At 35.5% G+C, this 17,216-nt stretch overlaps 1 protein-coding gene across 1 annotated transcript in view; it reads right to left on the bottom strand.

Annotated features, from left to right (window-relative positions):
- Window positions 1-17,216, bottom strand: part of eif2s3 (eukaryotic translation initiation factor 2, subunit 3 gamma) — a 53,913-nt gene that overhangs the window by 5,741 nt on the left and 30,956 nt on the right. Inside the window, exons 8-11 of the mRNA XM_039745595.1 lie at window positions 13,021-13,115; window positions 2,553-2,697; window positions 1,094-1,263; window positions 355-527 (exon numbers count right to left, since the gene is read on the bottom strand). Coding sequence (XP_039601529.1) covers window positions 355-527; window positions 1,094-1,263; window positions 2,553-2,697; window positions 13,021-13,115 — 583 coding nt within the window. The remainder of the gene's footprint in view (window positions 1-354; window positions 528-1,093; window positions 1,264-2,552; window positions 2,698-13,020; window positions 13,116-17,216) is intronic.

The following is a 17,216-nucleotide window of genomic DNA, read 5'->3' as shown; positions in this document are numbered from 1 at the left end:
AATTATTTCCAATTATTAACTGTTATTATTTAATAGGTAACCCAGAGCAAGCCACTTAACGATCTTTGAAAAAACATCTCAACAATTGTCCTTTACGCTATGAGGGTCTCTCCACAGATTAAAAGATAAACCAAACACTGTTTACCACTTATTTGCCCCCATTATTAAAATATCTTCTGATTTGGATCACAATTAAAAACATTAGCGTGGGTACAACTGTTAAAATTTAATTTATTTATTTAAATAGCAGCCAGTTCTAGTACAACAGTGCTATAGTATTCTCTATTTCGACCAAAAAAAGTGAGGGAGGGGAGAAAAACCAAAACAAAACAAAAAAAAAAAAAAAAATATTACCGCCAATGTTTTTCCACTCTTCTGCTGAGGGCAATCTTTTCTCCTACTTCAGTGCAGACTGGGTTTGTGAGGACAATCTTTCCCAAATCGGCTTTGACTGCACTTACTCTACCACCAGTTGATAATGAGCCTATATTTACCATCAGTACTTCATTCTTTGACAGCTTTTGTACCTATAGAATAAATTGGAGAAATATTTCATTAGAGGGGTCAAGTTTACAATATTTCGAAACAAAAGAAAGTAGTTAAGAAATCGAAGCGGCATCTATAATGTTGCTAACTTTAGAACTTAAGGAAACAGTTCAACATTTGACAAGAAAAAACAATTGGTTATGGATAAATATTTTCAGTGTCTCTTTTTGATTAGTATTTTGAATACAGGCACCAATAACTCGTCATTAAAAGTGGGTTGCCGTTAAGAATAAAATAATTTTAAGCTCTTTTGTGGTCTATACACATTCACTGTTTAGCATCAGACAATAATTTTCACAAATTCCATACTTCACTTAAACTGAACTCTTACCTTTCCAATAATAGAAAAAATTAGCAAAAGATGATAAATGTATTTGATTTTCCTGCCTATTCTTTAATAAAATGAACCAACTAAATCACTCCATATCAAATCACGTTTATTATAAAATTTCAGTACTGTGATATATAAAGTTTGAATTAGCAAATTAAATCAACTTCTCACATTTGAATCATTCAGAGACAAAGAGATTCAGTTTTAATCACAAACCTTTGCTGCCTTCTTGTCACCTTCTGTACGAACACCAAGAAGTCGTCTGAGAAGAAAGTAGGAAATTTCTAACTCTGTAAAAATCTCTGGCAATGCTCCAACTGCCCCTAAAACCTGCCCCACCATACGATCTGCACGGCAGAGAGTAGGATCAATCTTTGTCCCGACACCTAGACACAAAATGTGACATTTACTTTTATCAGATGATTAAATCACCCACAAAAAAAAAAAAAGCATCAAATATGAAAAACATTAAGTGATTAAAACCATAATTATGTTCCAACCTTTGTAACAATTTGCACTCTTAACATATTTGTAATAAAAAGCGCATGGCAGAGCACCACCAGGGAATATACTCAGCACCCAGTGAGGGCTGAGTATTGCAGACTTCAAGCAGTCACTGCAGGCATAAATGTAACTTCTTTAATACACCTACAATTGCTATCTCAAACATTATTAAAGACCATGTATAAAAAGTGTTGTAATTTGTACATGGTGAAACAGAAATAATTGCAAATACATTAAAGTCTACAATGTGCCCTCTAAGAACATCTGCATTGTTTGACTAGTAATTTTAAATTGTGGAGCAGAGTGGTAAATCAAGGAAAAATGTGTATTTGTCCCAAAAATTAGGGAAGGCACTGTAAGGCACATTTTTTTTTTTTTTAAATACAGATGTTGAGGGAAAATAAAATCCTAACAAAGAGAAGCAACAACTCAAATCTCACTAAGCATCCAAGATATTTTAAGGAATTCAAACGGGTTATCATTTTTCTTACTTTAACTGTAAATGGTATCTGATAAGACAAAAAATTGACATATCACATCATAGAACTGACTTCTTACATTAGTACAAGACAGAAGGCAACAGATGATAGATAATCTTACAGTAAATGGTTACAGCATTCCATTTTTTGCATATTGGAATGTATTATAACCATAACACAAACAGCTTTTTAATGTGGGACAATGATTAACATGATTAACACTAGGTCACAATGGGAGTTTAGCTCCCTGCCCTGAACTGACTTATTTAAGTATTTAATGAAAATGTATTCTTAATTTTCAGTTGTATTTCAAGTAATCAATTTTATTTATTTAGTAACATATTTTACTGCAAATGCACTGTTGAGCTGCAAGGAGTCAACATTGTGTTGTTTTTTTTTTTCTCCTGGTAGAGATTTGAGTGATTTGATAATGAAGGAGCCAACATTAGTTTATAATTAACAAGGTCCTTAACCTGAAAATTGCTCCAGGGACTGTGTACAACAGCTGAAGTAAATGATAGCAACACTACATTTTTACAGTGCCTGTGCAATGACCCTACTCTCTGACACTAAAAAACAGTTATGCCAAAAAAATAAAACTTCACACAATAGTGTTTGTTTTATGACAAGAAATAAAAACAAAATTTCATGCAAAACAAAAAATAGCACAGCTGAAGTATATTGCCTCTTACCAATAAGGCCACCAGGTGCACCATACAAAAGATCATTGTGTTCTGCAAACAATGACACAATCTTGGAGAATATTGGTTTACACATAAGCTTGCCTTCATGGTCCTTTGAGACAATACCAGGCCTAACTTCGATTTCTTGTCCAACCTTAAAATTAGAAGAATTTAATTAATATGGTCTGCATAACATTTTAAAATCATACTCGATACAAAAGGTACAGTATATACAGATAATAACATAATGAACATAATAGTGAAAATAAATGTAGATAATTACAACTTTTTACAGATCTACTAAACTGTAAATAATAGTTAAGCAAAGGTCTATTAACACAGCTCACTAATTAAAACTGATATAAATAAGTAATAAGCACTATTAATAAAATCTAAAGTGCTTAACATTCTAAAATATTAAATTTCAAAAGTATTTTTAAATGTGTTCTATCAAAGCAAAACACTGTACTTTAAAGCTGCATCAACAATAGCACCGAAGTATGCACACTGCTCCTACTTGATAGGGACAATTTTAGAAGGTGCAGAAATAGTGGTAGTATTATGGTTAAGTTGCTGAATATAGTTGGGTAAATTCAACCCTGGACGATCACTAAGGCTGTAATTTTTTTGTGGACAAACTCATAATTAACACTTGATTGGAACCAGTGATGCAACTCCTAGCTTATTTCAACCACCCATTTACAGACTTATATCACAGACTATTTTTTTCTACAGAAAACAACATACTTGTGCCTCTAGGTTTCAGTCAAATATCTGCTGCAAGTAGAGCTGGCACCAGTATTGATAATGGGAAGTATAATACCACGAAAAAATAAAAAAGCTGCATATAGGATTTTTCCCATGTAAGCCCTAGTGTCATTTACAGTTGACTCACATCTTGGAATTTCGCACAGATTGGAATATCCTTAGACAACTCCTTACACTGACCCTTTTTAAACACTGTTTAATTTCTACCCATCAATAAGTATCTTATATAAATACACTAGTCACTTCATTTATGAATATGCATCAGTAGTTAAAAATACAATGCCCTGTGTACTGTAACATTTTATTGTGACTTGGGCTACATGCAGGGAGCCAGAGCTGAGCCAGGCACACCATCTTGCTTCAGTTCAATATACAGTAAGTAGAGCACCGTTTAACAAAAATGACAGTCTGTTGACATCTAGACATGAAAAGATACACAGTGAGCAAGACTGAGGAACTACATGTGCCACATTATGTTAAATGGTTGGGAACATGAGAGGTTCGGGTCTCATTCCAACTGCAATTTATTCAGCGGTGTGAAAGATAGGGATACAACAGGCAGACAACTTGCTTGTTTGTACACCAGAATGAGGGAGAGCACAAGGGCACACAAGGATCACACATTTCTCCTTTTTGTCTTACTGTACACTTACTTGGTCTTGTCCGTAGTAAGAGCAGATTTCGCTTTACCTCACACCCTCGTGTACAACAGAGAATGACAGAGAGCTAAATTGGCTTTGGCAGCATATTTTACTCTCTCTCGTGCCAACATACAGTATGTCACAATGCATAAATCACAGTGGGAGTATTTGGAATACTTTTTTGCATTGATGGTGGGATCTGAGAGTACCCAGTGGGCGTTTCCTTCTGCCTGGCACCATATGTTATATTTTGCACATTGAGAAAGTTATGCAGCAGTGACTGAAACAGATCGACACAACTAAGAGGTTCCTCTTGCATGATATAACAAAAGCAAAACAAAATAATGCACCTGTGTGCTGCATTATTTTTGCATTCTTTTCCTTCAATTTTAATTTTTGTATTCTGCACCACCTAGCATAAAGTTACATTTTCATAAGTTAACACTAGAATTACCAGAGCCTACGAAAAAAACTCGTAATTCCGTCCCACCTTAAACTGCTTCTTAAATCCCTTCACACCTCTCCGCCAGCGTCCTTTGTTCTCTAAATGTACTGATAAAGAGAAGCTAGGAGAAGCCGGCTATTCCATCCCCCCACCAATTTAGAACGTGCACGAACTTCTCTCAGCTCATGCCTTGATTGAGTATCTGGGAGTGAAGTGGAGTTTTAGAGTGGAAATAATAGATCGTTGTTTGGAACACACGCATTTCATGTCTGTTCCGTTTCTACAGTAATCTGTGTCAACACATTGTTAAAACAGAAACTTTTTTTATATTCTAGTAGTAGATGACAAAATGTAGGCATAAACTATATAATGTATGAAGCCTGAAGTCCAAATAGCAAAGAAACATTTTCACAAGAATAACACAATTGCACTTTTATTCAAACATATAACTGCAGAAAGAAAAAGCCGCCTTAACATGCGACATTGACACCAGTTTATATACTGACTCTGTGGTTCAATAGATACAGCCCCGCTTGGGAATCAAGGAGTCACGGGTTCGATCCTGCGCCCCTCCCTTTTGAGAAGTAAACTGTTCTTAGTCTTACTGTTTTAGAATAAAAACATACATTTGATTTCAGTCTGTAACAGCCGGTGCAATTTATGATCTTTGTAAAGGTTAGCTTTTTTTTATTCACTTTTCACTCTCTCAGTCGCGTTCAGAATCAATCCATACAACCCCATCTGACACGGCTGTTTTCACTAAAGACGCGCTATAGCTCTGCAGTGTACCACGATGCATACTAACGCCCCCCCCCCGGTTCTGCACACAAGCTGCCTTCTTCGTATCTCACCGTCACTTGCTTTTCTTTTTATTCAGTTTTATTGAGTGTTCCTGCCAGTCCCGCATGTTGCTGTATGCTTTTCTTTTGCACCCAGGACATGCAGAAGAAAGAATGGTAAAGACCAACTTCGGCGCTATATGCAATCATCAGACACTCCCCATCTGCCCGTGTCGTTCAAACACAGGAACATATATTGGTGTAAAAGTATAACAAAAGTGCACTTTTATTCAAGTGCACTTTTTCCATCGCCTTTTCCTGTAAGAAGCAGTGTACACACTTCTCTCTATGCTGTGGTTTCTATTACACACCTGAAAGAAAGAGACAATACATATGAACATATCCAGCATACAGCAACATGCGGGACTGGCAGGAACACTCAATAAAACTGAATAAAAAGAAAATCAAGTGACGGTGAGATACGAAGAAGACAGCTTCGCCAGCGTCTGTGTGTCAGAACCGGTGGGGGCGTTAGTATGCATCGTGGTACAGCACAGAGCTATAGCGCTGCTGTATTCTGTTTCTTTTGTACTCCAGGGCACGCAGAGGAGAGAATAGTAAAGAGCAGTAAGTTCGGCGCTATATGCAATCATCAGACACTCCCATCTGCCCGTTGTTTTGTTATACTTTTCAATACTTTTATACTGCTCAAGCGGGCATGCTCAAAAATACACGTGTAATGCCACGAAAAGTGCACGCAGACACTTCATTTCGCAAACAAAACAAGTGCACTTTTATTCAAGACTACCTGTATAACCGAAGAAAAAAGAAAGCAAGATACAGTAGGCGATTGATCGACATCTTGCATGGTGCAATGCTAAGAAGTGAAGATTTTCATTCCGTGCTATATAAAATCATCACATTCAAATATTAACAGTTCCCACACACCCAAGGACCGTCCTTCCTACATTTACGACACGTGTACTTGTTGCCGTGTACACACCTCTCTGTGCTATGGTTTCTATTACACTGAATGAGCACCTGACACTGTACTTTCTTCCCTGGGGAAGGTCCCGATCAGAGAATTTCCAGTTCCTGCATAAATTCACACCGATCTGGCGCTGTTCGTTTTCAAATAATATTGCATTAGTGCGATTATATTTTCACATATATTGTCTCTTTCTTTCAGGTGTGTAATAGAAACCACAGCATAGAGAGAAGTGTGTACACTGCTTCTTACAGGAAAAGGCGATGGAAAAAGTGCACTTGAATAAAAGTGCACTTTTGTTATACTTTTACACCAATATATGTTCCTGTGTTTGAACGACACGGGCAGATGGGGAGTGTCTGATGATTGCATATAGCGCCGAAGTTACTGGTCTTTACCATTCTTTCTTCTGCATGTCCTGGGTGCAAAAGAAAAAGCATACAGCAACATCGGGGACTGGCAGGAACACTCAATAAAACTGAATAAAAAGAAAAGCAAGTGACGGTGAGATACGAAGAAGGCAGCTTCGCCAGCGTTTGTGTGTCAGAACCGGGGGGTTAGGCGTTAGTATGCATCGTGGTACACTGCAGAGCTATAGCGCGTCTTTAGTGAAAACAGCCGTGTCAGATGGGGTTGTATGGATTGATTCTGAACGCGACTGAGAGAGTGAAAAGTGAATAAAAAAAAAAGCTAACCTTTACAAAGATCATAAATTGCACCGGCTGTTACAGACTGAAATCAAATGTATGTTTTCATTCTAAAACAGTAAGACTAAGAACAGTTTACTTCTCAAAAGGGAGGCGCAGGATCGAACCCGTGACCCTTGATTCCCAAGCGGGGCTGATCTATTGAACCACAGAGTCAGTTATAGTAAACTGGTGTCAATGTCGCATGTTAAGGCGGCTTTTTCTTTCTGTAGTTATATGTTTGAATAAAAGTGCAATTGTGTTATTCTTGTGAAAATGTTTCTTTGCTATTTGGACTTCAGGCTTCATACATTATATAGTTTATGCCTACATTTTGTCATCTACTACTAGAATATAAAAAACGTTTCTGTTTTAACAATGTGTTGACACAGATTACTGTAGAAACGGAACAGACATGAAATGCGTGTGTTCCAAACAACGATCTATTATTTCCACTCTAAAACTCCACTTCACTCCCAGATACTCAATCAAGGCATGAGCTGAGAGAAGTTCGTGCACGTTCTAAATTGGTGGGGGGATGGAATAGCCGGCTGCTTCTAGCTTCTCTTTATCAGCACATTTAGAGAACAAAGGACGCTGGCGGAGAGGTGTGAAGGGATTTAAGAAGCAGTTTAAGGTGGGACGGAATTACGAGTTTTTTCGTAGGCTCTGGTAATTCTAGTGTTAACTTGCCACAAATTGAGGTTTTACTAAACTTTACCCATTGCCTGCATTACTCCCACTCCTGTTGTCACAAACATAGGACACTCCACCAAAACAAAATTCTGCAGTATCCCTGCAACTTGTTTGGAGCCTGACCTTTCTGCCAACCTACTGTTCCTTCTTTAAACCATTCACTCATTCATATTTCTGCACTCCTTTAAAACTTGCAAATAAACCCACACACACCAAGCCTCTGCTCAGTAGAAACAGGTTATTTCGCAGAAAAGCAAGAAACTAAAATTAGCCATTTCTTATCTGAAGATCAAAAATAAAAAACTTTGGACAGACACATTCATGAGTAACTTAAACCTATAGATACTTGGGTCTTCCACAACTGTTACCAACAAGATAGGGACAGACATCCGAGCCCTTATTCCACTAATATCAGCAGCCATGACTATAATGTTGACGTGGAAAAGTGTTTTTTTCATAAATAAAAAACACAAACACCCATACAGCACAATGTGGAAAAAAAGTTCCTACACTGATCACCTATATTGAATAGTTGTTCATAGTGTTGTCAAGTCAGGTTGAGTGCAGAGCTGTTCAAACAGAATGAACTTTGAACGGGTAAGGGGGACTACAATTTTATTAGCTGTATGACAAATTGTCCTGAAACCAAAAGGCGCATCTCAGCCATGCACTGCGTTTTTTTTTTTTAACCAAAGTAAAAATTACTAAACAAATGATAAAATTAAAGCATTAAAATAGGTCTACAAGTTACACTCAACCATCTCCAATTTAAATGGGAGGCTAATATTTTGTCATATACACTTGGTAGGGTACCTGGAAATTAGGGATGTTAAAATCCAAGATATGTACTAAATGCCTGGCCTAAAGAACCAATATTGTGTAACAATATAAACAGAATTCTGAGCTTAATGTCAAATTACAGCTGCTCAATATTTGCAGATTTTTTTTTTAGTATGTTTGTGTATATTATGGTGTTTGCTGGAAGACCATTCCAGGTACTTCATGTTTTATGCTTATTTAGCTGGCTGATGCTTAAATGTTGGGAGGTGTGCTTTCAAATGTGCAGCATGTGTTCTTCTGTTTGCTATTACTATACTTTTCTTAACCAACAATCCCTCTCTCTTTTTTGCTTGTTCTCTCTCTCTCTCTCAGTTGCTCCATACCGGAAGTCACCAACACGGCAAACACTTAAGTGGAGGCTTGTGAGTCACCTGTAGATTGTCGGTTATTTTTTATGCCCTTAAAAATCATTTCAGCTTGTTAAAAAGGTAACAAAGTAAAAAGGAATTTGAATGGTGGTTTGAGATATACCTTATTAAAACTAAAGAAGACATATTTACACAACACAGAATACACCAGCTTTTAGTTCACACACCTTGCATTACAGCAAACTTGAAGTAATAAGTGACCTATGTAAGCAAGGGCTACACTTACAAATATATTATTCTAAAGCTATTGCACAGGGAAATTTGCTTATCGAACAAGGGAACAAAAACTAATCATCATAAAAACACATTAGGAAATCTAAAGGAGAGCAATTCGCCAAAATGCAAGAAATAAACAAACCTGTAAAACTAAACGCGTCATTTAATATGCTTTTGCTAATTTACTATCTGTAACACAACATTAATGCTTTTTTTTAATATATAAAGTAAAAAGAATGTAGGGTTTTGAAAGCAGTCAAAGTAAGTGTAGAATTACAATAAGCAGTTTAATTTCCTTTAATAGCGTAAACACGAAAAACACTCACAGGCAGAGAAGTGCAACTCTGCTAGTAACAATATGTGAACGAAAACTGAAGGAGTACAAACGCTTCAGATTTAGATGCAATGCTCAAAAATAAATAAATATATACACTACTCTGTGCACCATCAACCTAATCTTAAACAGAAAATGCAGCCTGGCTGCAAGCCAAGCTATCAGTGGTTAAAACTGGAACAACTCATGGACATCAACAACTGCTACAGGATAATAAAGTAATGATAAACTTTCAACATGTTAGCATGCGCTTCAATAAATTACTTATTCATAGAAACCAGATTTATAAAATTCCATGTAAACTCTTATTCTGGTTAGAGAAATCAGAAACCAGTGTAAAAGAAGTACTGTAGATTTCTCTAGTAATATCCCAATTATATTGTCAAGTAAACACTTAATTGGGTTATTGTTAAGAATTCTGTAGTACATGCATGTCCGTTGCACTCGGTCAGCGTGCACATGTATTTTCTTTTAAAAAAAAAAAAAAACCCTTAATCTTTACTGAAATACTATACAATGCTAAACTCAGCAAAACAATCTTGAGAGCAGTAGGGTAAAATATTAAAAGAACGATGCATTATACGGTCTGATTACTTTTTAAAGTAACTGTAAGTAATTACTTATCTTACTGAAGTAAAAATCCCTGCATTACTAACATCCAAACAGCACTAGGTGCAAGGCAAAAAGCACATACTAGGTTGTTTGAAAGGCTCGCTCAAGCAGCCAAGCAGAAAAGAGTGCTGTGCGCATTCTGCAAACAGAAAGCTATTGTCAAATTGACATTTTGTTTAAACACATTTATAAAAACACAAGAAATCTGAGGTCTCATGCTTATTTCGAGATTCATGGTGGCCAATTACAACATTTACCTTTTGGTTTTTTTTTTTTGGATGCAGTTTAATGATGTTGGTGCATTGTTGACAAAGGACAACTCAAGAAGACTACTTGTTCATGTAAAGATGGATTTTTAAAAAAGGCTTCTGCAGTAACTGGGTTATTCACCTTAATCCAGTTGTGTGTGCACACAAGTAAATCACTCATTGTCTGCATCGAAAAGATTTGAAAATTTTCTTAGTGTGCCCATAGTACTCGCTCCAATAACTCAAACAGCGAGTGTACAAAGTACAGCCCCTCATGGACCCCGTGATCATCAGAGGTGACAATGTGCAGAGGTTACAGACCTATAAATACCTGGGAGTGCAGTTGGATGATAAATTGGACTGGACTGCCAATACTGATGCCCTGTGTAAGAAAGGTCAGAGCCGACTATACTTCCTAAGAAGGTTGGTGTCCTTCAACATCTGCAATAAGATGCTGCAGATGTTCTAACAGACAGTTGTGGCGAGTGCCCTCTTCTACACGGTGGTGTGCTGGGGAGGCAACATAAAGAAGGAGGACACCTCACACCTGGACAAACTTGTGAGGAAGGCAGGCTCTACTGTAGGAATGAAGCTGGACAGTTTAACATCTGTGGCAGAGCGACGGGCGCCGAGTAAGCTCCTGTCAATCATGGAGAATCCACTGCATCCACTGAACAGTGTCATCTCCAGGCAGAGGAGCAGCTTTAGTGATCGTTCCTCCCCCCACACTCTTCAATTCCACCCGGCGGGGTAAACGCTAACATTATTCAAAAGTTATTGTCCGTTTTTACCTGCATTTGTATTACTCTTTAATATTGTTTTTTGTATCAGTATGCTGCTGCTGGATTATGTGAATTTCCCCTTGGCATTAATAAAGTATCTATATATTATTCTTTATTACAGATTCTTCATGTTTTGCTGTGTGTTTCATGGATTAAAAATGATCAATCAGTTGTATTTTAACATTTTTGGCAGATGCAAACTCCAAGAAATCAGATGTACTTTGCCATCTTCCTTTTAGTGTATTCTGAAGTACATTAACTTTGCATGTTCTTTTAAGCAATTGGAAAACTGACCAAATGCTCACGAGCCACCACAGGCCGTTAAACTTCAAAATGTGAAAAAGGGCCATATCCTTAGAGCACCTTCTCTAAACCAATGCAAATTTGTGTAAATTAAAAGCCATATGAAAATTTATACAATCAGAAATATACTTCCAAATGCCAGGTAATTAATGGCAAAGAACATTTCTAAATACGTGGTTGTTTTTACTCAACAAAACTGTAGTCTTGTGGCCATACATAAAATTTTAAAGGTACATTTAGTTTATTGATTTACTGCCTCTGGAAAGACTCAATTAGTGCTTAACTTCTCCCAATTATAGAAATGAATTCCTACAACACCTGTTTTGATGGTAAAATTTGTAAAAAGTACATCATTTTTCTGTGAAAGCTACTCTTTCAGTCTGCACCTGGAATATTTCCTTTAATGATATCACATAAATTACATATCTTGGTGTGACAATTACTTAAATCTTCAAGTATCTACTATTCCAAATAAAAGTATTTTTTTTTAATTATTTGTTAAGTTCTTACATAAAAGCACCACCACATAACTCTCTGGGCAGGTACATGAGCTTTGTGATTCTGGAGTGAGTAACACTACTTTGTATAAGAAAACATTATTGTTATATCAAATGGAATCTAGTTAGCCTTTCTCCTTGCGTTCTCATGTGGTACCCAAACAAATAAAAGAGAAGTTAATTAAAACCATTGGTTTAGTCACAGAAACAGCCCAGCCTCTAATTAATAGAGTAGCTACAAGTGAGATTTGCAGAAACAAAGAACCCCCTTATCGAGTACAGAGTATCAATTCCTTAAAGCAACTGTAGTAATTGTAAAATGCTTGTGGTTGAGAATTCACTGAACATCTATCTTCAGTGCATAGTGGCTAATTTTCAGTCTTACAATCAATTTCACCAACATATGGCAAATTTAAAAAAAACCCAAAAACACACACACACACACACACAATTGATCCTCTTCTATTATTAAGTTTCTCTTCTTAGTAACCTGTTGAACCACTTGGAAATACTATTTTGTCATGCTACTGCTCTTGCAAATGGAATGAACACTCACAGCAATTTTACAACCTTGGAATTCAATTGATCTTGATGCAACATCAGATCTCCTGTATGTACAGTTGTAGAGATTCGTACATGTCTATAATGGAGAATACCTTAAGGGAGGCAGCTAGTTGGCATGCATCAGCAAAAACGGTGACCAGTCATAATCAATAACCAGAAATACTGTACTTTTAACTGGAGCTTTAATGTTCTATTGCCAATTGGTAATGCTAATTTTTTCTTTTTTCAGAACTTAATTTACCGAAACAATTTCACCTCTATTTTTACAATTTGTTTCTGTGTGTGTGTATTTTATTTATATATATATATATATATATATATATATATATATATATATATATATATATATATATATATATATATATATATATATATATATTTTAGATGTTGTAAAGTTTTGTACTTATAACTGCAATGTATTAGTGTAAGGTTCCACATTTAATGGAAATACCCCATTGCCAACACAAACAGGCTAGGGTTTTTTAATATCTTTCTTAGAGATTTAAGTTTAAGTTTACTGTAATATGTACAGCAAGATTCTTACTTGCAAGTCTGACGTCAAGACTTTTGCTACTTAGTATGTAGTAAATTAAGAGCTTTTTTAAAATTACTACTAACTCCAAGTTTTTTTTTTTTCTAGTAAATAAACAGTTACTTAAAACTTGAGATTTCTACTTTACTGGGTAAAGAAAGCTTTAATGTAGTCTTACCTTAAGAACACCTTTCAAAATACTGCCTCCTGCTACACCCCCTTTAAGGTCATCAACCTCACACCCAGGTTTGTTAACATCAAAAGATCGAATTACTATAAGAGAACATTAAAAAAAAAAAAATTACATAATCATACATTGGTGTAAAATAGACCTACTGAATATTTATTGCTATCAATGCAAGCATGTCTCAAGGAGGATTTATTGTACTCTTGCTTGAAAAACCAAGGGCAGAGGTAGTATAAATATATATTTTCTTTACTTCATCTATCAAGGCTACATTCAATAGTAATCAGCATTAGACCAGTAAATCTGGGAGGTGGTTTTCCCTTCCTTAAGAGTTAGAAAAACAAATTTAAAAATTGTTTTGTCAAAGCCATAAATGGGAAAAACTATAGGAATGTTAACATATTTCTGCCAAAATAAGATTTTTAGGCTTGTAGCCAAAAATGACAGACAGCTGAAAATCATTCAATTTTAATTTCCTAGCAATATACAAGCTGAACAGAAAGTTATTTTACCTGTACTTCAGGCCTAATCTGCTTAATTCACATATTTCTGTATTGTAAGCTAAGTTGTACAGTTAGCTAAGAATTTGGACTTATTTCATAAAAAAACAACAACATGGACATACAGCTGACAAGTATCCTTCTGCACACCAATGAAGCATTAATTTACACCATTGTGCCACATTGTTTTAATTTCACAAGTCATTACCAAAAACTTTTAGTATGACCACATTCTTCAGTATCACATCAAGATGTCAGGTATAGGAGGAATTTCCAGCAGCTAATAATAAATCATTTAACGTTGTTTATCCACAGTATACCTGAATTAACGTATGGATTCAAGTAAGTAAGTTAAATTTTTATAGAGTTCCATGTAAAAGCTGGGACACTCATGGCCAAATCACCTATTTGGTTGACATCTTAAGTGAAATAAGTAAATACAACTTTGACAAACAAATTAAAAATAATTTCATTAAGAAAATGTTACTATATATTTACAATTTATTTTCTATTGTTTACTTCAAATGTCAACAAAATAAGTAAATTTGGCTAGGGTGTCCATACTTTTGTTTGGAAATTTAAGCTTAATGATTTCAAACTGCTTACATAAAAATTTCTTGTACACTGTTAAAATGGTCCTCTGTAACTCACAGCTCTGAGTAAAAGACAGATAGAGACTGCTAACAGCCTTGTGTGTCTTCTACACCACACAGAACATAATATAGAAAGTGCTGGATGAGATATGGGGCTACATCAATGAGCTACATTATCTGCTTCTTAAAGCCAGTGAGCTTCAGCAACCTTGATATGTCTAACAGCTATAAGCAATCTAAAGACAAAGTTAAGGAAGGGTAAAGTAGGACCTATCCTAAAAGTCAGCATTACTGTCTTTGCTGAGAGAAAAGCAATAAATCTCACTTTCCACACAATTTCTTAAACCTTTTCATTAAAAATAAATAAATTCAAGTTTCAAATAAATAGACTTACATTAATTCAGGGGTGTCAAACTCCAGGCCCATGGGCCAGATCCTGCCACTGGACCTCTTTAATCCAGCCAGCATCATCAATGTTCAAAATATGTTACAAATGGCCCATCATGACCATTGGTTTTCTCTAAAAAATGCCTTTAGTAGACATATTTAGTAGAAATTATGTCCGCAATTGACATTTACATTTGGTTTTCAAATACTTCCAAGTGGCTGTCGCTTTTATGCACAGCACAACACACCACTAACCAGTAGTTACAATGAAAGACTGCTCATAACAACCCAACATGAACAAGTGAAAAGAAGGTGATGGTACAGTGCCATGAAAAAACTTTACTCGTTTAACAAGATGCAAAAGATTTGGCCATCTCATGAAGGAAATGTGAACTTACAGGATGCTGCATTCACTTTTTAAAATGGCACAGGGGTCAATGCTGGCTGCTGGTCCTTCCACTGCTTACCTGACTGCTACCACCACCTAACAATTCCTTTGTCTTTTCTTCCTCCCGATTGCTATATGTGGATTGAAATTGCATTTGCATTCTCACGTGTTAAATGTGATCAAAAACGGTTTCTGACCAACTCTGAATGGGGTCTGTGTGCCGCACCACTGGCACATTTGGAGTACATCAGTGTTCTAACAAGGTCAGGTGCCATCGCTTGTGATGCATAGAACAATGCTGACATAAACAGGTGTACTTTGCTTTTGTAGTAGTAGTAAGGCGTTATACCGCACTAGCTATTATGGGTGAAATGAGAAGTCAAGCAAAATTACACCTTTCAAATCGGCTAACCAAAAAGATTACAATATGCACGCTTTCATGGAAGCTCAGGCACCTTCTTCAGGCAAGACGCAATCAATTCTCGTCTGTGTCCAGGCTGCCACACTCTCTTGACTGTATGTTCTGACCAGGACACCCTTTACAAGTGGTCTTCCAGATTCCATGGAGCAATGGTACTAGGCTTCACAGAGGCACTCTTTAGCTGAACATTCTTCATTTTTTCCAGGTGCAAGTCTGTGGTTTTATTTTTGTTTTACTACAGTATACTTTTTAGCATGCGTGTCCTTTACCTTCTCATCTACCCTTTAATCATTGGCTTGATATAAATTTTGGATACATAAAGGAGGAAACATCTATGTTCTGTATTTTATTTTATTATTTATTTATTTGGGTGTTTTTTTTTTTTTTTAACCACAGTGAACCTCCAATAGGAGTGGTTTTAGGATTTATGTGCCCATTATAAATCCTCAAAATACTCTAAGGCTGTGGAGTCCTATCGGATAACTGAACTTGACAGCATACACTTTACAACTTTAGCATTTCTTGAACTGCACATTTAATACATGTATATTACTCCTATATTATCATCATTTTTAATATTTTTATTATATATCTTAGTATTAATTTGAGCAATTAGTGAAATTAATGAAAATTATACAAAACTCTTGACAGCATTGCCATCACAGGTCTCCTTTCTAATTAAACTTTTACTTTAAAAAGCTGGTATTCTGCTTGTAAAATGGAACTACAATCAAATAACCTACCTATTATGTTACATCGTTATATTCATATTTTATTCACAATTATATATTATGTAAATAATACTCATTTGTTAAAATGCCAAGTCAAATTTATATTTACCTAATATATTCAGTAAAATTATACTTTTTCTTAAGTATCAATTATTAATTTATAGCTTCGCCCAGGGCAACAAGAGAACTGGCACTGCAGCTGGTGTCATTTTGTGCACTCAATGCAGATTTTGGTCTAATGGCCACTTGTATCTTTTCTAATGCAATGCAAAGTCAAAGGAAGGAAAAGGTGATAAAGACGGCCATGAGGCAGAATATATGATTGTGATGAACACATAGGTTCCACTGTGACTTCTAATTCTAAATTGTCCTTGAATTGAGATGGTACAGTCATTCCTCAAAGTCCTCAGCTTTCGCATACTGAAAAAAAACTGTAAATGAATTCTGCTTAAACAATGTTTATATCAGGGTTAGCAGAATGCATTATAGTAATCAAATGTAATTAAATTAAAAATTATATACAGAAAGTAGATGGCTAACTAAAGTACCTCCAGAACTCCTAACATTTTACAACATTGCAAAAATTAGAAGTCCAACATCTCATATTCAAACATCACTTCTTGTAGTGAAGGGACTCTTCGTGTTGTTTTTTTTTGTATAGCTACACTACCTTTCAAACAGATTAGTCAGCCAAAATATGAATTTCGCCTCAGAGAAGAGCTTAAATCTTAAAGCAAGACCAATTTTAACAGCTATGATGCATTTTTTCACTATTTTTAATATTTTGCTGTACAGTAATATGATTATAATATGTAGTTGAATGTTCAACTAATTTGATAAAGAGCATCTCAATAACCGATCAACTGGACATAAATCGAAACATTACAAATTTGAACAAAATAAAAATGCTTGGATAGTAAAGCATTGCACATAAATATAAATATTTCAGCTCCAAAGTCAAATATGAGAAGTTTCATAATTTCTGAGGTGCAACAAATTCATGATTTTAAAAGTAGTATACCAAAAATAAAAAGTAAGGTAAGTGATTATAAATAATCTGATAGTCAAGCATGCCTTATATTTATATATCTTTGAAATATTGCATAAAATGTACCACAGAAGAACTTTAGTGGATATCAGTTCTGAAGGATAATGCAGCTTTCTTAC

The sequence above is a fragment of the Polypterus senegalus genome, chromosome 2 (assembly GCF_016835505.1).
Source record: "Polypterus senegalus isolate Bchr_013 chromosome 2, ASM1683550v1, whole genome shotgun sequence".
NCBI classification, from domain to species: domain Eukaryota; kingdom Metazoa; phylum Chordata; class Cladistia; order Polypteriformes; family Polypteridae; genus Polypterus; species Polypterus senegalus.
This window is presented reverse-complemented; position numbering and strand designations above follow the sequence as displayed.